The following is a 16987-nucleotide window of genomic DNA, read 5'->3' on the forward strand; positions in this document are numbered from 1 at the left end:
TACATGAGAGGACGGGCGGGGTGTGGGGGTGGTGCTGACATGGGCTGGGGTTCTCAGGAATGGTTTGCCATCCCAGAATGTCCTGAAAAGTTTCTGGCTTAGCGTTAAAAGGTAGAAGCCTGCCTAGTAGAGTAATTCTCGAGGTGCTGCACGGTGCAGATTTTCTGTACATAGGTCTGTGGGGAGAATAGCATAAGTAGTATGTAAAGATGTGTTTTAGAAACAAATAAAGAGGGGAAAAATATGGTTTGCATTTGATTTAGTCATGTGGTTTCTTTGTGTGCTTCTGTCTTGTCTTGTTTCTCATATATGCAAAGCCTAGGCTGTCATCTGCCTTTTCCTATAGGCCAGAGTTGTGATTGATGCTCGTTATACCGGGATCCTTGTCAGGACCCCATCTCTTACAGAGCTGGTGTTTATGGGATTGTGGCAGCTAAAGAAAGTCATGGGGGTTTTACATCTGAGTTGATTCAGTGGCTTTAACATAGGTCTCAAACCATATTTTATTGATACCGAAGATGACTCTGAATTCTACGTCCTTGTACCCAATTTACTGTTTTATCTTTTTCTTGCAGTAATAAGTGTGAGACATTCCCATTGGCTACACGGCTTAATATTGTGTGCGTGGGGCTCTCTCCAGATGGAAGTCTTGCCATACTAATTGATGAAGGTACTTTCATAAAGGAGGCATTTGTTTTATAAAAGAATGAAATAAAAATACAGCCTGAAGAGGGAAGTCTGTATTCCTAGGTATTCAACCTTAACACAAATTAGAAGTCCTCTGCTTTGAAAATTGTGTTAGAATTTCAGGGGAAGGCGTCTTTATTTACAAAACTTAAAAAGAACTTATTTACATAATTTAGAAAGTGACTTGTAATTTTAATTGTATTTTTCTTCTTAATAATATTAAGTATGCTGTCTTGAAAAGTTTCTGAGGAAGTACAGTACCCCTCTGTAAGCAAAGAAACTAAGCTTGCTAGGTTATGGTTTCTTTGGGAACTGGGTTATTTCCATGATCTTTCTTTTTCTGCCCTTACAGAGGGAGCTGCCTTGCTTGTCAGTTTGATCGGTAAATGTGTGATACATCACTTTTATTTTCACAAGCCAGTTCACAGTGTCAGCTTTTCCCCTGATGGCAAGTAAGTAAAATGTGCATGCTTTAGAACAAAACAACAGAAATTACCCCATAAACTAGTTGTAGTTATTAAGACATTTTGACCCATCTGGGGATAATACCTATTGATTAACATAGGGGAGATTTTAGCTGATCAGAGTCACTTTATCCGTAAAGTTGAGAGGGGAAGAAAAGAGGAAAAGCAAAGCCTTGGAAACAGATACTAGCTGGAAAGTTGCTTGTCACAGATACTGTCTGTCTATGGTGGAACTCTCAGAAACATAGAAGATTTGCTGTGAGTCTTAACTGTTCTTATGTGTCATAGGTAAGGTGAAAGAGCCCACGGGGGGGACAATCAGTGCTGCAGGGTTGCATGGTGGCACTCGTGGCGATGCAGTTTCACTGCTGACTTGGATTAGTCTAAGACAGCTGTGCTACTGAAAGAGGCAGTTCTCTGAATCGAGTGAATCCGGCTCCTGCACTTGGGTCACAACAACCCTATGCAACGCTCCAGGCTTGGGGAAGAGTGGCTGGAAAGCTGCCCAGAGGAAAAGGACCTGGGGGTGCTGGTTGACAGCCGGCTGAACGTGAGCCGGCAGTGTGCCCAGGTGGCCAAGAAGGCCAACGGCATCCTGGCCTGTATCAGAAATAGTGTGGCCAGCAGGAGGAGGGAGGTGATCGTGCCCCTGTACTCGGCCCTGGTGAGGCCGCACCTCGAATCCTGTGTTCAGTTTTGGGCCCCTCACTACAAGAAGGACACTGAGGTGCTGGAGCGTGTCCAGAGAAGGGCAACGAAGCTGGTGAAGGGTCTGGAGAACAAGTCTTATGAGGAGCGGCTGAGGGAACTGGGGCTGTTTAGCCTGGAGAAGAGGAGGCTGAGGGGAGACCTCATCGTGCTCTACAACTACCTGAAAGGAGGTGGTAGCGAGATGGGTGTTTGTCTCTTCTCCCAAGCAACTAGCGATAGGACGAGAGGAAATGGCCTCAAGTTGCGCCAAGGGAGGTTTAGACTGGACATTAGGAAAAATTTCTTTACTGAAAGAGTGGTCAAACATTGGAACAGTGGTGGAGTCACCATCCCTGGAAGTATTTAAAAGACATGCAGATGAGGCGCTTAGGGACATGGTTTAGTGGGCATGGTGGTGTTGGGTTAACGGTTGGACTCGATGATCTTAGAGGTCTTTTGCAACCTTAATGATTCTATGATTCTATGAGTGCCTCTTTTCACATCCCTTGGCTGCATGGTCACGGAGTCAAAGTGTGGTGACATACATGTTAGAGGTATCAGAAGGGTGAGAGGAAAAAGTGCGGAGTTCCCCTTTTGGTGGCATTCCTCAGTTGGATTGACTTAAAGTGATCATGAATTAGTTTTGCTTGAAAGTTGCAGTCACAGTTCTGTGTTAGGGAATTATACTGGCAACAGGACCAAATTAGAGGACATGTTTAACAGGGATGCAGATGCTTTGTGTTTGTTGAAGTGGCCAATATATGGAGGTGAAGAGAGGTTGAAATAGAATATCCTGTTTTGAATGTTTGAACTTTCCCTTCCTTTGTGAGAATGAGAGAATAAATATTTCATTATTCAACTTAGGTGATTTTTACTGAAGGTTTTCTGTCTTATAATGCATAAGGTATACCTGCGTTCATGAAGTTGGGGGATAGTATCAATCTGCAAGTAATTTTCTGTTTTTAATTCGAAAGCAATCCATATTTATCATTTCAGTAACACAGAAACCTTTTTAACATTGTTTTGTTGTATTGTATTGCTGTCTGTACTGAACAATTGTTTGCTTTAACAGCTTTGTGTGCAATTATACTTTTTTCCTCCCTATGACAGGAAATTTGTGATTACAAAAGACAATGTTGCTCTTATGTACCATGCTCCTGGGAGGAAACGAGAGTTTAATGCATTTGTTCTGGACAAAACTTATTACGGTCCATATGATGAAACAACTTGTATCGACTGGACTGATGATTCCAAGTGAGTTGTTAAACTAAAGCACTGTCTACCTGCTCACATTGTTAATATTTGTATGCATGTTTCAGTCCATTTGCTTTGCTATAAAGTATTGTACTAGATTTAAAAGCTCTTTTTGGCTCTTCTGTTTCTAATTCTATCTTGAATTAAAAAATATTATAATTAGGCAGAATATAAAGTATAAAATATGCATGTATTGGGGATCAACAATGCATTCTTGCTTGAAAATGCCTAGTTATCAATAAAAGGAACATATCTCAGTAATGTGAGCATGGTTGACTTTTTGAGTATATTTAATCCCATCTACCTCTGCTAGAGTTGGCAACCTCAGTTTACAACTCTTGTGTGTAAAATTACTTTTAAAGTGGTGACTGGTGTCTTCCCATTCAGAATGTTCTCCACCCAGTGAAGAGTTTTGCAAACCAGTGTTCTAATTCAAATTGCCTTTTCGTTTGTAGGTGTTTTGCAGTAGGGAGCAAGGACATGTCTACATGGGTGTTTGGAGCAGAACGATGGGCAAACTTGATCTACTATTCACTTGGAGGGCATAAAGATATAATAGTAGCCTGCTTTTTTGAAGAGAACAGTCTAGATGTATGTATAATCACATAACATTCTTGAATTTTAGTATTAAAGTAGTTGAAGCAGAATCTTACCTGTAGATAAGGATGCTGACTATTTTGATAATATCTCAGAATTTAGAAAATGTGTAAGTAATATGTCTCTTGACTCCTCTGCTGTGATCAGGAGTTTACAATTCCGTGAACATTTGAAGAAGTAAATTTTAGAAGGAGAGTAAGTTATTTGAAATTGCTCCCCTCAAAAGTTATAGTTATAAATATGAAAAAAAAAAAAAAAAAAATCAGCTGTAATGCCAACTGGTAATCAAATTGCCTTCGGTCTTTTCAAAATTTCTCTGAGGGCAGGTAAAGTAAATCACCAGTTTCTCAGGACAAGTGAGTTTTCCAGATCAAAGCACCTCAAATTCTAGAGGTCTAAGTAATATATTATCCTAATGATAAAGTGCAGACTTGCTAACCCTTCTGCAATTCTATATTCATAACAAGACAGCAGAGTACAAAGCATAGGTATTGCACGATAATCATATGTTTGTGTGTTTGTATTCTAGCTGTACACAATTAGCCAGGATGCAGCTCTCTGTGTGTGGCAGTGTGATACAGAGCTCGATGGTTTGAAGCCTATGCCCCCTAAAGATGCAGCTGGGGAAAAGAGTGCAGCAGAAAATGATGAAGAGTTTCTTGAAGAGCCGAAGGGTGAAGAAATTCATGGAAAAGTCAATCCAAATGAACAAGAGACTAGAAATAAGGTTAAATATTCACGTGTTGCAAAGTAAGTGATTTTCATTTTTCCAAAGACAGAGTTGTTAATGGGGATTTACTATATTGGGCTTTTTTCACCCTTTATCGCTCATTCAAAGCAGTATAAATCTCTGCCCAGGATTTAGTAATTTACTATAGATCCCATTTTAAATAGTTTCAGTAGAACACCTGTTTGTCATAACTTGGCTATATGAAGGGCGATATCCTTCACCTTCAGAACAAGTCAGTGTAATTTTAATAATACAAGAAATACTGACTTATGGTGTATGTTTTAGTGTTTGAAACTCAGAAACTGTAAGGAGATCTTTAGTACAATATCCTCTAAGTAAGCATAGAGAAGAAGAGATTGGTTGACTTCAAGAGGTGACAGCAACAGTTTGATAAAGATAGCTCATCAGCCTTTTTGGTAAACTACTTGGAGATGCCTTCCTGAAGGATCTCCCTTCCTGAAGGATCTCCCTATCTGTCCACGTCAAAGCAGACATGGCTTACAAAGAATAATCCAGTTTTAAGATAGTCACAGCATTTAACTTTGCTTGAAGGAGGATAACATTCATGGGCAGTCTCTTGTCAGTGGAGTAGGGAGAGTTGGGATGCATGTCGAGGCCAATTGGGAACACCTGACATCAGGCTTCAGTTCTCGGTCTTCTGACTGTAAAGGAAGCATAAAGAAAGTACCCTACCCCAATCCAGGTTGGAATTAGCCTCAGGGAACATCACTTCCAGACTGAAGGGATTTGGAGTATACAACTGTTGGATAATGTTCAGGTGCTCTTCTATTTGACCATCATGTGGTGCTTATCTGTTCAGTTCCAGTAAGAGATACAGCTACAAACAAACTGCAAAAACCTTCTTCACCAGGGGTATAACGTTTATGACTATTGCTTCGACTCCTTCCTCTGTAAGAGGACTCACGTATAGAAGGATAACCAGTGAATTCATGAGTCACCCATATTGGCATTAGATGATGAAAAGGAAATGCACAGTGCAGTTTCTCTGAGGTTAACTTTCAGTCCCTTTCATTGCATGTGATCAGGTGTCACTTCTGGTAATCAGATTACTGTAGCAGCTGTAAACATTGAGGAAAAGAAGAGAATTAACTTTCACTAGCTATGCAAAGTACATATATTTAGCAATTCCTGGAACTACTGCTTTTTAGTTTTATTGTAGGATACCTTGATCAAAATATTTGACCTATATTGAAATGCAACTACAGCCACATAATTTTCTTTTGCATTGTTTGCTTTTTTTCTTATTTATTTGATGCCAGGTATTTTTTCAATAAAGAGGGAGACTTTAATAACCTGACATCTGCAGCTTATCACAAGAAAACCCACCTTTTAGTCACCGGTTTTGCCTCTGGAATCTTTCACCTCCATGAGCTTCCAGATTTCAATCTGATCCACTCCTTGAGGTGAGGTATGGGGTTGTGGTTGTTTTTTCGTTTGGTTTTGTGTGTGGGGGTGTGTTTTTGGGGTTTGTTTGACTGAGAACAAACCATGTTTAGTAGTGAAGGATGAATAATCGGAGCACAAAAATCTTAAACATAAGTGTCTATTTAGTATTGTAATTTCTGGAGGGGCAGAATCATAGTTACACTTAAAATACCATACCATACTCCATTCCATGGCTTTTTATGGAAAAGTGAGGTCTGAATGAGGAACTCCTGAGTACTTAGTTGTTGGCTATAGATTTCTTCAATGCTTTGGAGTTCACATTGTCAGTTTCTTTGTAGAAAATAAAGATAGTATCTGAAAAAAAAGTTCTGCATATGTAAAATTGTCTGTAAATTTTCACTAAGCTGCAAAATGAAACCGTAATTTTTTTCCATCGCTGTATGATGCTAGCTAAAGAATGCATAATTTCCCTGTACAAAAAAATGGTTTTTTTTTTTTCTTGAATGTGGGGAGTTTTACTCTGTGCTGGCAAGTATGTCTTTGGGATGTAGATACTCTCTCTTCGTTCTGAATAAGGCAGTACTGTCTGTTTGATGTTTTTGATTATAATAAAGGAAAGAACATACATTGCTGCTTTTGCTGTTACAGTGATACAGAAATTCAGTAAAGTAATCAAAGAACTTGCTTGAACAGAGGAAATAAACCCTAGATTTCAAGTTTTATCACAGAAAGCACGAAAACACAAGTTTGTTTATTGTGTAATTCTCTTATTTCAGTATTTCAGACCAAAGGATAGCTTCTATTTCTATCAACTGTACTGGTGACTGGATTGCCTTTGGATGTTCAGGTTTGTAAATTTTTTTTGGTCTGTATGTGTTTTCTGGCTTGCATTTGCAGAGTCTCATCATTGTATTCGTAATTCAGGTTAATTCTCCTCATGTGTTTATAGGTTTGGGTCAGCTCCTGGTGTGGGAATGGCAAAGCGAGTCCTATGTGCTGAAGCAGCAGGGACATTTCAACAGCATGGTTTCGTTAGCATATTCTCCAGATGGACAATATATAGTAACTGGAGGCGAGGATGGGAAAGTAAGTGATGCACTATCACTGAAATATGAACTTTAGTCTTAATAACATAGTAAGCAGCTTGAATTTCCGTTTTATGTAGAAAGCTCTGTTACTGTAACCGATACATGTTTTTCTTAATATAAAGTAATAATTTTTTGTCCTCAATTAAATGTTTTGATTTTTCTCTCTAGAGCATATGTGTGTATATATATATTTTGATTTGTTATTGGTATCATCTGCAAATTACATCACTTACGCTTTTTAGCAGATGATTTTTTTAACTATTATAGTTGCGGTCACCATAGACACAGAAAGATCTAATTCATCAAATGTTAATTTATGTATGCTGATGGTTTCATGATACTTTGGGATGAATGAATGTCAGCAAATTCATGACCTTTTAATAAGTGGTTTTGATGCAAAATTCATTTCAAATTATTTATAAAAGTGCAATTCCTAAACAGATTTTTCTGAAATGTACCACTGCAGAAGCTTGCTATTTAAAACAAAAATTAGCTTCTCATGGTTGACTTGTATTGAAATGGTAGGCGAGATGTACATGTACTTTTTTTTTAAAGATGTATTGTGGAGTAATCCCACAATCTCTTGGCACATAAATGGGACAAATATAGTTTCTTGTTTCCTATCAAAACTTCTGAATATCAGAAGAAAGACCTGCCACTTCATGGTTTCTGCCATTCAGATTCAAAATTGGCCAAACCCCGGAAGTCTCAAACTGCAGATAGCTAAACGCGTAACATTTTTGTTTTGGGGGAAAAAAAAGGTTGAAATAACATCTCAATTGTAACTTCTGGAATGGCTTCACAGTTGGTTTTGAATTTGACACTTGTCTTATCAGTGGACAGCCCAAAGCTTGGGAGCCTGAGATGCTCACCAGGTGCTGTAGCTTTCCTTGAAAATTAGCTTTAAAATTTTTTTGTCTGTCTCCACTTAGATTTTCATGTTGTATATGTGTCTGTAGGTGTTTAATGATGAGCTGTGGCCCTGTTTGTCTCACTTGCACAGAATTCGTTACTGATGGTACTGAAAGTCCTTTATGCTGTCGCAGAGTTTTAGGACTAACTTTTCTTCACTCCTTCTGCTGCCTTACCCTTACTTTCTCTCTGAACTGATGATGGAAATGCTAAGAAGGCTTTTCTTGTCTCTCTTGCAGGTGAAAGTGTGGAACACTTCAAGCAGCTTTTGTTTTGTCACTTTTACAGAACATACCAGTGGTGTAACTGCTGTAACTTTTACTTCCAATGGTTATGTCATTTTGAGTGCTTCCCTAGATGGAACAGTGCGTGCCTTTGATCTACACAGGTAACTTTTTATAAAGCTTTTGTGTCTCATTTAGTCTTCAGCTTTCATACCCCAAAATACAGCAAACTGCTGATTGCTTGTTTCAAGTTGAAGTTGCAGAAATGTGAGTACTGCTTTATTGATTTTTTTGTTCAGCCTTTGATTCAAATTTAGATAGCAATTAGGAATCCTGCCACTTCATCCAGTTTCTGCAAAGAAAATTCTGGAAGAACTTTTCTCAGAGAAGCTGGAAATCCAGTAACATCATTGTCTGGCTTTACTACTCAAACAGGGAGGAGGCACCTGTCTAACAGAACGTTTGCCATAGTACTAGTGGTTGAGCCATTATAACACACCTGTGTACGGAACTGGATGTGTAAACAAGCCTGTGCTTTCTAAAGAATGGACATACACTACGTACTGGAAGAAAGCTCTTCTGTTCAAGTATTTTCGACTGTTATTTCTGCAGAGTTAATAAAAGCTTTTTTGAATCTTGGAATCATTCCGAGGCGTTGCATCCAATTTTATACAAAGAGTATTTTTTCTGTAGATAGCTTAAAAGACTTTACAAGTAAAATGAAATCCTTTTTTAAATACATTCGTAAAACACATGTTTAAATTTACCTAAAAAGTTCTCATAATTTATTTTCACATTTACAACAGATACCGCAATTTCCGAACCTTTACATCTCCACGACCAAGTCAGTTCTCTTGTTTAGCTGTGGACTCCAGTGGCGAGATTGTATCGGCTGGTTCCCAGGATTCCTTTGAAATATTCATCTGGTCAATGCAGAGTGGGAGGCTGCTGGATGTGAGGACCTACAGTGTTGGAGGGCTTGAATTTAACACATAATATAGATCGTGATGATACTAAGTAACTTTGGGATTAGATCATGATGATACTAAGTAACTTTGGGATTAGTCGGAGGGTTTTAGTACAACTTGAGTGTTTTGTTGTATTTATATTCAAGAACTGGAGCTACACTATGTTACTCTCAGCAATTTTTAATTTATTGCATGGAGGCTATCCTGGATTTGGGGGAGAAATAGTTTTAGAATTTTTGAGTATTGAGCTCTTTCTAGCTGATGAAGTAACCGCAGTATTGCTGAGATAACACATGGGCATGAGAGTTTTCCTCCAGTAGTTGTTCAGAGATGTTCTTTTCTACATATTTTCTGCAAGTAATGAAGAAATTGTAGATGCTGTCCTAAGATCGATACAGATTTTGTGGACAGTTTTGCTGCAGCAGAGCAGGGGCACGATTTCTTGTGTAGAAGGTTTTTATTGTGTAGGGCGAGAAAACTATTAAGTTAAATCCCCGCTGTCTTACTGCTAGTTTGAAATGCATTCTCTTGAGAGTAGATGTGATAACAGTAACTTCTAAGCAAATCAAGCTCATTTGCTATTTTCAGTTTTTGAGCATTATGTACATCTTGTACAAGTAGGTGAACTCAGCGATTCATGTATTTAATTTGGCATAGCTGTTGAATACAGATCACTAATAGTAACTCAGTATATACTTGAGTGGATCTCCAGAGTTTTGAGTTTAGTTTCTTTCCTTGATTTCTTTTGAGAGGAATAGGAGCTCCATGCCGTAAAAATCTGTATTATTCTTATTCACAGTTTTTATTACTGTTTTTTCTTAAATGTTTTCAGCTGCAGGACATACTAAATTATCAGAGCAATGACTTGCTTTTTCACGGTTGGTCTGATTGTTCTGATTTTGGAGGGGGGGGGGGAGAAGTGCACCGTATTCCTAAGTCTTGGTCTCTAAAGAGACTGTATGTGTGCGTAAGAGTGGCTCGCATTTCCGTGAATTTTTTTAAAACTTCTGAAAATGAAAAGTTGAGAATCACTGATATGTATCATTCTACATGTCCAAAAGTAACCTCAAGCATGTGTGGACAAGTTAGGCATGGTTTCATTGTTATATTTAGAGCTTGCTGAATGCAGACTACATGTATTTCAGTTTCTTTCACCTAATTCCATTTTATCTTTTCTTCTTTTATTAGGTCTTATCAGGTCATGAGGGCCCCATAAGCAGTTTGTCCTTTAACCCAATGAAGTGTGTTCTAGCTAGTGCCTCTTGGGATAAAACTGTCAAGTTATGGGATATGTTAGACAGCTGGAGAACTAAGGAGACGCTAATATTGAACTCAGATGGTAACCTTTATTTCGTCTTCTATCAAATATAAAAATGTTATCAAAAATATTTCAAGAACTGACAACAGAACATGTCAAATACAGACAGACTCATTCTTGGTAATGAAAACCAAAAGTTGAGATAGTTCTCTATAGTACTTAGTTAACAGTGCAAGAAAACTTTTTTATTTCATACTAGCTCTAGCTTTGTAATTAGCTAAACATCTGAATGTTGTCCAGAGAAAAAGTACAGTCATACTTGTTACTCCTAAGCTTTTTCTGGTAGTTGAGATAAAATCCTAGAAAAATACAGGGTATTTTCTTAGGAAAAGATCTGACTGCATTTTTAACTATTAATTAAATTATTTGCAGTTCTTGTTGTTGCTTTCCGTCCTGATGGCAAGGAGCTTGCAGTTGCTGCTTTGAATGGACAGATAACATTTTGGGATCATGAAAATGCAGTGCAAACTGGCTCAATTGAGGGAAGGCATGATCTTCAAATGGGAAGGAAGGAGCTTGATAAAATTACTGCCAAACAAGCAGCCAAAGGAAAGTAAGTAAATGAGATTGCAGTGAAAACAGGGTGCAACACTGGCTTTTGCTTTCGAATTGTTTCTTTCCATTTGGTTTTTACGAGAGGATTTCAGAGTGCATCTGCTCTTCAAATGTTTTGGTTCTGATGTTGGATTTTAAAAGATGCCCAACTTGACATCTGGATGGATCCTTTTTGTCTTTTGCTGTGTTCACCCACTGATCAGCATCATTCTGAGCATCTTTTTATTTTCATCAGTTATAAACATGTGTTGCCAGCATAGTATTAAGCTTCTCATGACAAGTTGTTCATTGGCCTAAGGTGATAGGTTTTAAGTGGATATCTTGCTATGTAGGTACTAGTTTGTAACTACTAGTGTGTAGAAACTGTTAAATTTTAAAAAAATGTAAATACGCTGTGGATTTTATTACATGTTACTACGCATATGAAGTAATGTTTAAAAGCAAATTGAATTTGTGTGCTGTCAAAAAGCATAATGTAGAGTTCATGTGTTTCATTCTTTTCTTTTTCCCTTGAGCCCCTCTGTTTTTTTCCCATGTTGCTTCTCCTCAAAACAAAATGAAAAAAGGAAACAATGACGTTTTGGGAGAAAAACCCTATTTTTTGGTGATGAGCTCTCCACCATCTCTTTAAAACATGCCATAACATTGGGTTTTTTTCTAGCTCTTCTGACCATCCTTAGTGTTGTGTACAGTGTAGCTGAGAGCTCATTCATTGAGCTGCGACTCAGAATCAGAAGTATGGAAGTACTTCAAAAAGCTGTTGAAATTTTAAATTGTTTGTGATTCATAGCAAAGCATCAAGTACTTGTTCGTGGTAAACGGTTTTACGTGTTAAGTATGTATTGTGTGAATGAAGACCTCCACTTTTTCCATGGAATGGTCTGTGTCTTCACACTGTACTCATGTCTTTTAGCTCAGATGTGGCAGTGAAATTAACTACTTTCTCTTTTTCTTTATTAGATCTTTTACTACTCTGTGTTACTCAGCAGATGGTCAGTCTATTTTGGCAGGTGGATTGTCAAAATTTGTCTGTATATATAATGTCAAGGAACAGATTCTTATGAAAAAATTTGAAATCTCGTGCAACTTTTCTTTAGATGCAATGGAGGTAAGTGACCACAGGAGTCAGGTTTTTTCACTTCCCCTCCTCGCCCCCAAGGCTTTGGTTTTGGTGTAACATCTCATTTAAGTGGGGTTCCTGAATGTTTTGTTAAGCATAGGTTCATTTTCTTGGTTTGTGCAGGAGAGTGGTACGGAAATATTTCTCAGAAAACAAAATTAATTCCTAACATTCAGCTAACTAAAGTCTTGCCAGATTGCAATCTGTTTGTATTGAATGAACAGAACTCTTAAGCACAGTTAAGTCAGTTGGCACTTAAAATTGACGAGAAAATATGAAAATTTAAGTGATCAGTATTTTGTACTAAGCTAACTTTCGCTGGGTGTCAGTTGCTTGTGTTAGCAAAGAAATGAGGGATTTTGCTGTGGACACAGAAAACATCACTGACCTTTACAAACTCTGTTTCTGAATATTGCCAAATGCAAAATTAAATTCCTTTAAAAGTAAAGTGAACGATGAAAAGCCTCAGAAGGAAAAAATTCCAGTAACCCTTCTTAACATCCCCTTACCTGGAAGAACGATGATTGTTCCCGTGTTCATGGCTGTATTTGACTGTGGTTCCAAATATGTTTCTTTGACAACAGCAGTTTGTGAAGCAGCCTTCGTTTCTCTGCTGTCCTCTATTGTGCTAGAGTAGCTCAACATGTGGCTTAAAAAGGATACCAGAAGTGAGCTAGCTGGAAAAGAATCCTGGAGGGGATGGATGTTTGAAAATGGGGGGCGGGGAGGTCCCTAAAACATCATTTGCATAGCTGTCTGGCTACACAGCCCTTACATTAGCAGAGTACAGTTATGGAACCTGAAGGGGAGGAAGAATAGGGCTGCATCTGAGGAAATAATGCATGTCTTAAGTAGAATAACAATATAATAATGTGAAACTGCAGCCTAAACTGCGTTGTGCTGTTCTGAGGCCTTAAGACTGACACAGCCTGATTCTCGTCTGCGGTTGGACACTGTTGCCCGCTGTTGTGAAATTGTCAGTTTTCTCCATGATTCTGGAGAAACTTTTGGAAGAAAGTGCAAAGAAATAATCCTAGATAAACTAGATAACTCCTGAATGTTATGGAGAATTTTCAATTAATACAGATGTTTGAGAGGAGATTCAGTGGAGTGAATGGAATTTCCATGGTTTTGTAGGAGTACTTAGATCGGAGAAAAATGACGGAATTTGGCAGCATGGCTCTGATTGATGAAGGGGCTGGAGGTGAAGATGGTGTTGCCATTCCTCTTCCTGGAGTAAAAAGAGGTACAGCTTTTGGTTTTGCTGTCTTGTTACTAGTTTTATGTGGATTAAAACCTTTGACGTAGAGTCGATACAAGATAAGAAGGGTTTGAATTGTTCAGCTGAGTTTTAAAGTTAGGATTACCCGAATGTTCTGTAGCCACAGGGATCTGTTGCACAAGTGTTCAGCTGTTGTATGGGTGGGTCCTTCTGCATAGTAGAAGCAACAGGAAACAGGAGGTACTGTGGTCTCCTGGGTATGGAACCCAGCAGTCACGATTTTGTTTTCAAAGAGCAAAATTCAATCCCACCACTTATTTTAGCTGTAAGATCTCTTGGATGTGGACTGTCCCTTACTTACCCTGTCTTTAACTCTGCCAGAATTTGGCATGTTCCACATTATTTTTCAGCATAATGGTAACAGCATAGTTGGAGTTGATAGCTAGACCATGAACTTTCAGTAAATCACTTCTTAACTTCTCTTTTAGGTGACATGAGTTACCGACACTTTAAACCAGAAATAAGAGTGACTTGCCTGCGATTCTCTCCTACAGGTGAGTATTGACAATTAGCGTAGGATTTTTTTTATTCCATATAAAACAAGCAAAAGAGTAGAACATTGGAGGAGTAATAATGAAGTACAAATGCCTTGGAGATGGTCTCTCCAGATGTGATACCACGCTGCTAGGTTTGTAGTCTAGTTTCCCGTGCAGTGGATAATTGGGAAACTTAAGTGTACATCACTGTTAGCTGGTATTGCTGGCAGGTCCATCAATGATGCATGGTTTTCAGTCTTATCCACTTCTTGTAAGCAATGAATAGTCATCTGTTTATCATTACTCTTCTGTTTCCATCGTAGAAAACCCAGCTTTGTTTTTAAATATTGTTACTTCTCTTCTAGGAAGAAGCTGGGCAGCCACTACCACAGAGGGTCTTCTTATCTATTCACTGGACTCTGGACTAATTTTTGATCCTTTTGAGCTGGATATTGATGTCACACCCAGTAACATACACAAAACGCTGCATCAGAAGGAATACACTATGGCTATCATCATGGCCTTCAAGCTGAATGAAAAGAAGTTAATTCAGGAGGTCATAGAGGCTGTACCTAGCAATGAAGGTAAATGGATCTTCCATGAAATTTGACTGAACTAGCTGTTGGCAGAGATGTGTTAGCCAAATAAGTTGAAGTGTAAAGGGCAGAGTTAAGCTTGGGGTGGGGAGGAGTTATAACATTGATATTTAAGGACTTTCTACTGTAGCTGAAGACTAAAGAGGAAGGGATGGTCTTTTGTTAAAAAAAAAAAAAGTAGACTCTTTGGTGTTAACTTACGTTTTAATTTTACTGCATACTCATCTAGTGACTTTGGAACATGGAATTTGATCAGGTCTGGATATGCAGGTAAAGTTTTTGGATGTCAGTTCTCAGAAGCAGCTGATGTTAGAGGGGCACAGCAAGTTTAACATGAGTTAGCAGTGTGGCTTTGTGATGAAGGCAGTCAATCAGGTACTGGGCTGTACTATCAAGGATGTAGTCAGCAATTTGGGGACAGTGATTAGTCTTCTTTATCGAGCACTTATGAGATCACATCAGGAGTCCTGTGCCTAGTTTTGGGCTCGCCAGTATGAGAAAGGCATTGATACTCTGGAGCATCTGGTGGAGGCCTTGGAAAATGGAGGGGCAGAGTGTGTGACAGCTGAGGAGAGGCCTAAGAAAGCTGGGTTTGTTCAGCCTTTAGAAGACAAGGGGAATATTTTTACTGTCTTCAAGTGCCTAACGGGATGTTAGAAAAAAGGCAGAACCAGACTTGGAGTTGCACAATGGTATGACAAGAGGCAACAGACCTCTTGCAGCATGGGAAATTCCAACTAGATATTAAAAACAATAATACGTTGGAGGTAGTCAAATACTGCAGAAGGTTGCTAAGGGAGGTAGTGGAGCCTCCATCCTTGGAAGTGTTCAGCACTCAACTAGATAAAGCTCTGTGCCAGCTGCTCAAAATTAGTCTTGCTTTGGACTGCCAAAATTCGGAGCAACTCTGCAACTGTCAGCCTTTGAAGTTCTGATGATTTTTGTTCCTTCAGTTATAGTGTCTGTGATATTCGTCTCTCTAAACAAATGTAAATATGGTCCTTATAGAGGGCTGTGTTCACACAAACCAAACAGATTATTAGTTAAGTACCAAGCTCTTTCTAACAAGAGACAGATGCTTTCTCAATTGTGACATGTCAGGAAAAAAAAGAAACAGGTAAGATGTCACTCAGCTTTGGAGGATATTTACTGAAGTCATTCTTTAGCACCTGTTTCATCATTTTGATAACTAATGTGCACATTCATTAGCTATATATCGTAGGCATAACCTTAAAAATAAACTTTCAGTAGTCTATTCTACTTAACTTCATAACTTCATTAACAGTTCCATCATAGTAACTCTATAAAGTATATTTTCTTACCTTTACCTCAGTGTTGTCACCCCAGAAATAATCCTTTTATCTAGTCAAAACATGCTCAAGTCTGAAATCAGGTATGTTGCAAGCCAACCGCTTTGTAGGATTTTCTTACCTTATTCCCTAGGTAGCAAGCCTGATAATTATGCATGTCAGGGTAAACCACCTTTTGCATACCTGTGTTGGCATAATGGTGTTTGCCTCTGTCTGGCAAAACTTAGTTCTCTTTTACCAAAGTTAACCAAAACTCCATGTACACAGGCAACGCTGGGTAAGTAGGCAGGCGCCAAAACCTCAGAAGCAGAGGATGAGGCATGGAAATTTCAGGCGTTGTAATCCACTGATAACAGGATGAATGTGTGCCTGTTTCTTTAAAAGCGGATAACTTTTTCGCCATTGAATATGACATAGGCCAGTTGGGGTGGCTGCAGAGAATAGGAGTTGGTTATTTTTGAGAGAAGTTTATATATAACGAGGTCATCATCGTTACATGTGAGATTATTTTGAATGCTTATAAATCATGCTTCTTTGTGCTGCGCAGTGCTAACAGCATTCAGACACTTCCTCTGTGAGTAGGCAGCTTTTCTATCTTTCAAGTATCCTTTATTGCCTCTGATTATTACGCCTAACTAGTTCCACTGAATACAGAAATTCATATGAAGTCAGAAGCAACGAGGCTTCGATAAAGTCTAGTTACACTGAAAGAGGAGGAAAGGGTGGAAGTAAAAGTTCTGAAGGAGAGATGGTGGGGAGAGTATTGTGGTAGGAGGAAGAACTTGGGGAGGGGGAGAGTTAAGTTCTTGCTTTTAGATACAGTAGTGATTGAAAGGCTTGCCTCCTGAGAGGCTGTGGTACTGTACCTTGAAATACAATATTAAATGTCAAATAGTTGCCAAGACGGTGCTTTCTTCTACTTCCCTATATGCTTTCCTATGGTCTCTTTCATGTTATTCCAAATAGTAATTCAACTCTAATGTCTATGGGCTTTTTTTTTTTCTTTTTGCACAGTTGATGTTGTCTGCTCATCACTCCCAGACCTGTACGTGGAGAAAGTATTGGAGTTCCTGGCCTCTGCATTTGAGATATCTTGTCATTTAGAGTTCTACCTTATTTGGGCTCATAAGTTGCTCATGCTGCATGGACAGAAACTGAAAACAAGGTGAGATCTTGTAAAAGTCAAAAAGCTGACAAGCATTTTAAAATACCCGTCAGTTTGAGGTTTTTAATTAACAGTTACTGACATTCTGGATAGGTGCATATACAACAATTAAAAACACTTAATTTACATTTATTACATATACAT

At 38.6% G+C, this 16987-nt stretch overlaps 1 protein-coding gene across 1 annotated transcript; it reads left to right on the forward strand.

Moving 5' to 3' along the window:
- Positions 1–575: 575 nt before the first annotated feature.
- Positions 576–16847, forward strand: LOC104069260 (periodic tryptophan protein 2 homolog; the record flags this gene model as incomplete). The annotated part of the gene is made up of 17 exons (XM_009583490.1): positions 576–670; positions 1040–1139; positions 2952–3095; positions 3551–3686; positions 4222–4442; positions 5703–5846; positions 6606–6676; positions 6779–6915; positions 8069–8217; positions 8860–9007; positions 10210–10360; positions 10712–10892; positions 11855–12002; positions 13152–13260; positions 13725–13790; positions 14138–14356; positions 16693–16847. Coding segments are annotated over 17 exons (2374 nt in total), but the record flags the coding sequence as incomplete, so codon positions are not given.
- Between the last annotated feature and the right edge of the window lie 140 nt (positions 16848–16987).

Source organism: Fulmarus glacialis, unplaced genomic scaffold (genome assembly GCF_000690835.1).
Source record: "Fulmarus glacialis isolate BGI_N327 unplaced genomic scaffold, ASM69083v1 scaffold44598, whole genome shotgun sequence".
Taxonomy (NCBI): Eukaryota; Metazoa; Chordata; class Aves; order Procellariiformes; family Procellariidae; genus Fulmarus; species Fulmarus glacialis.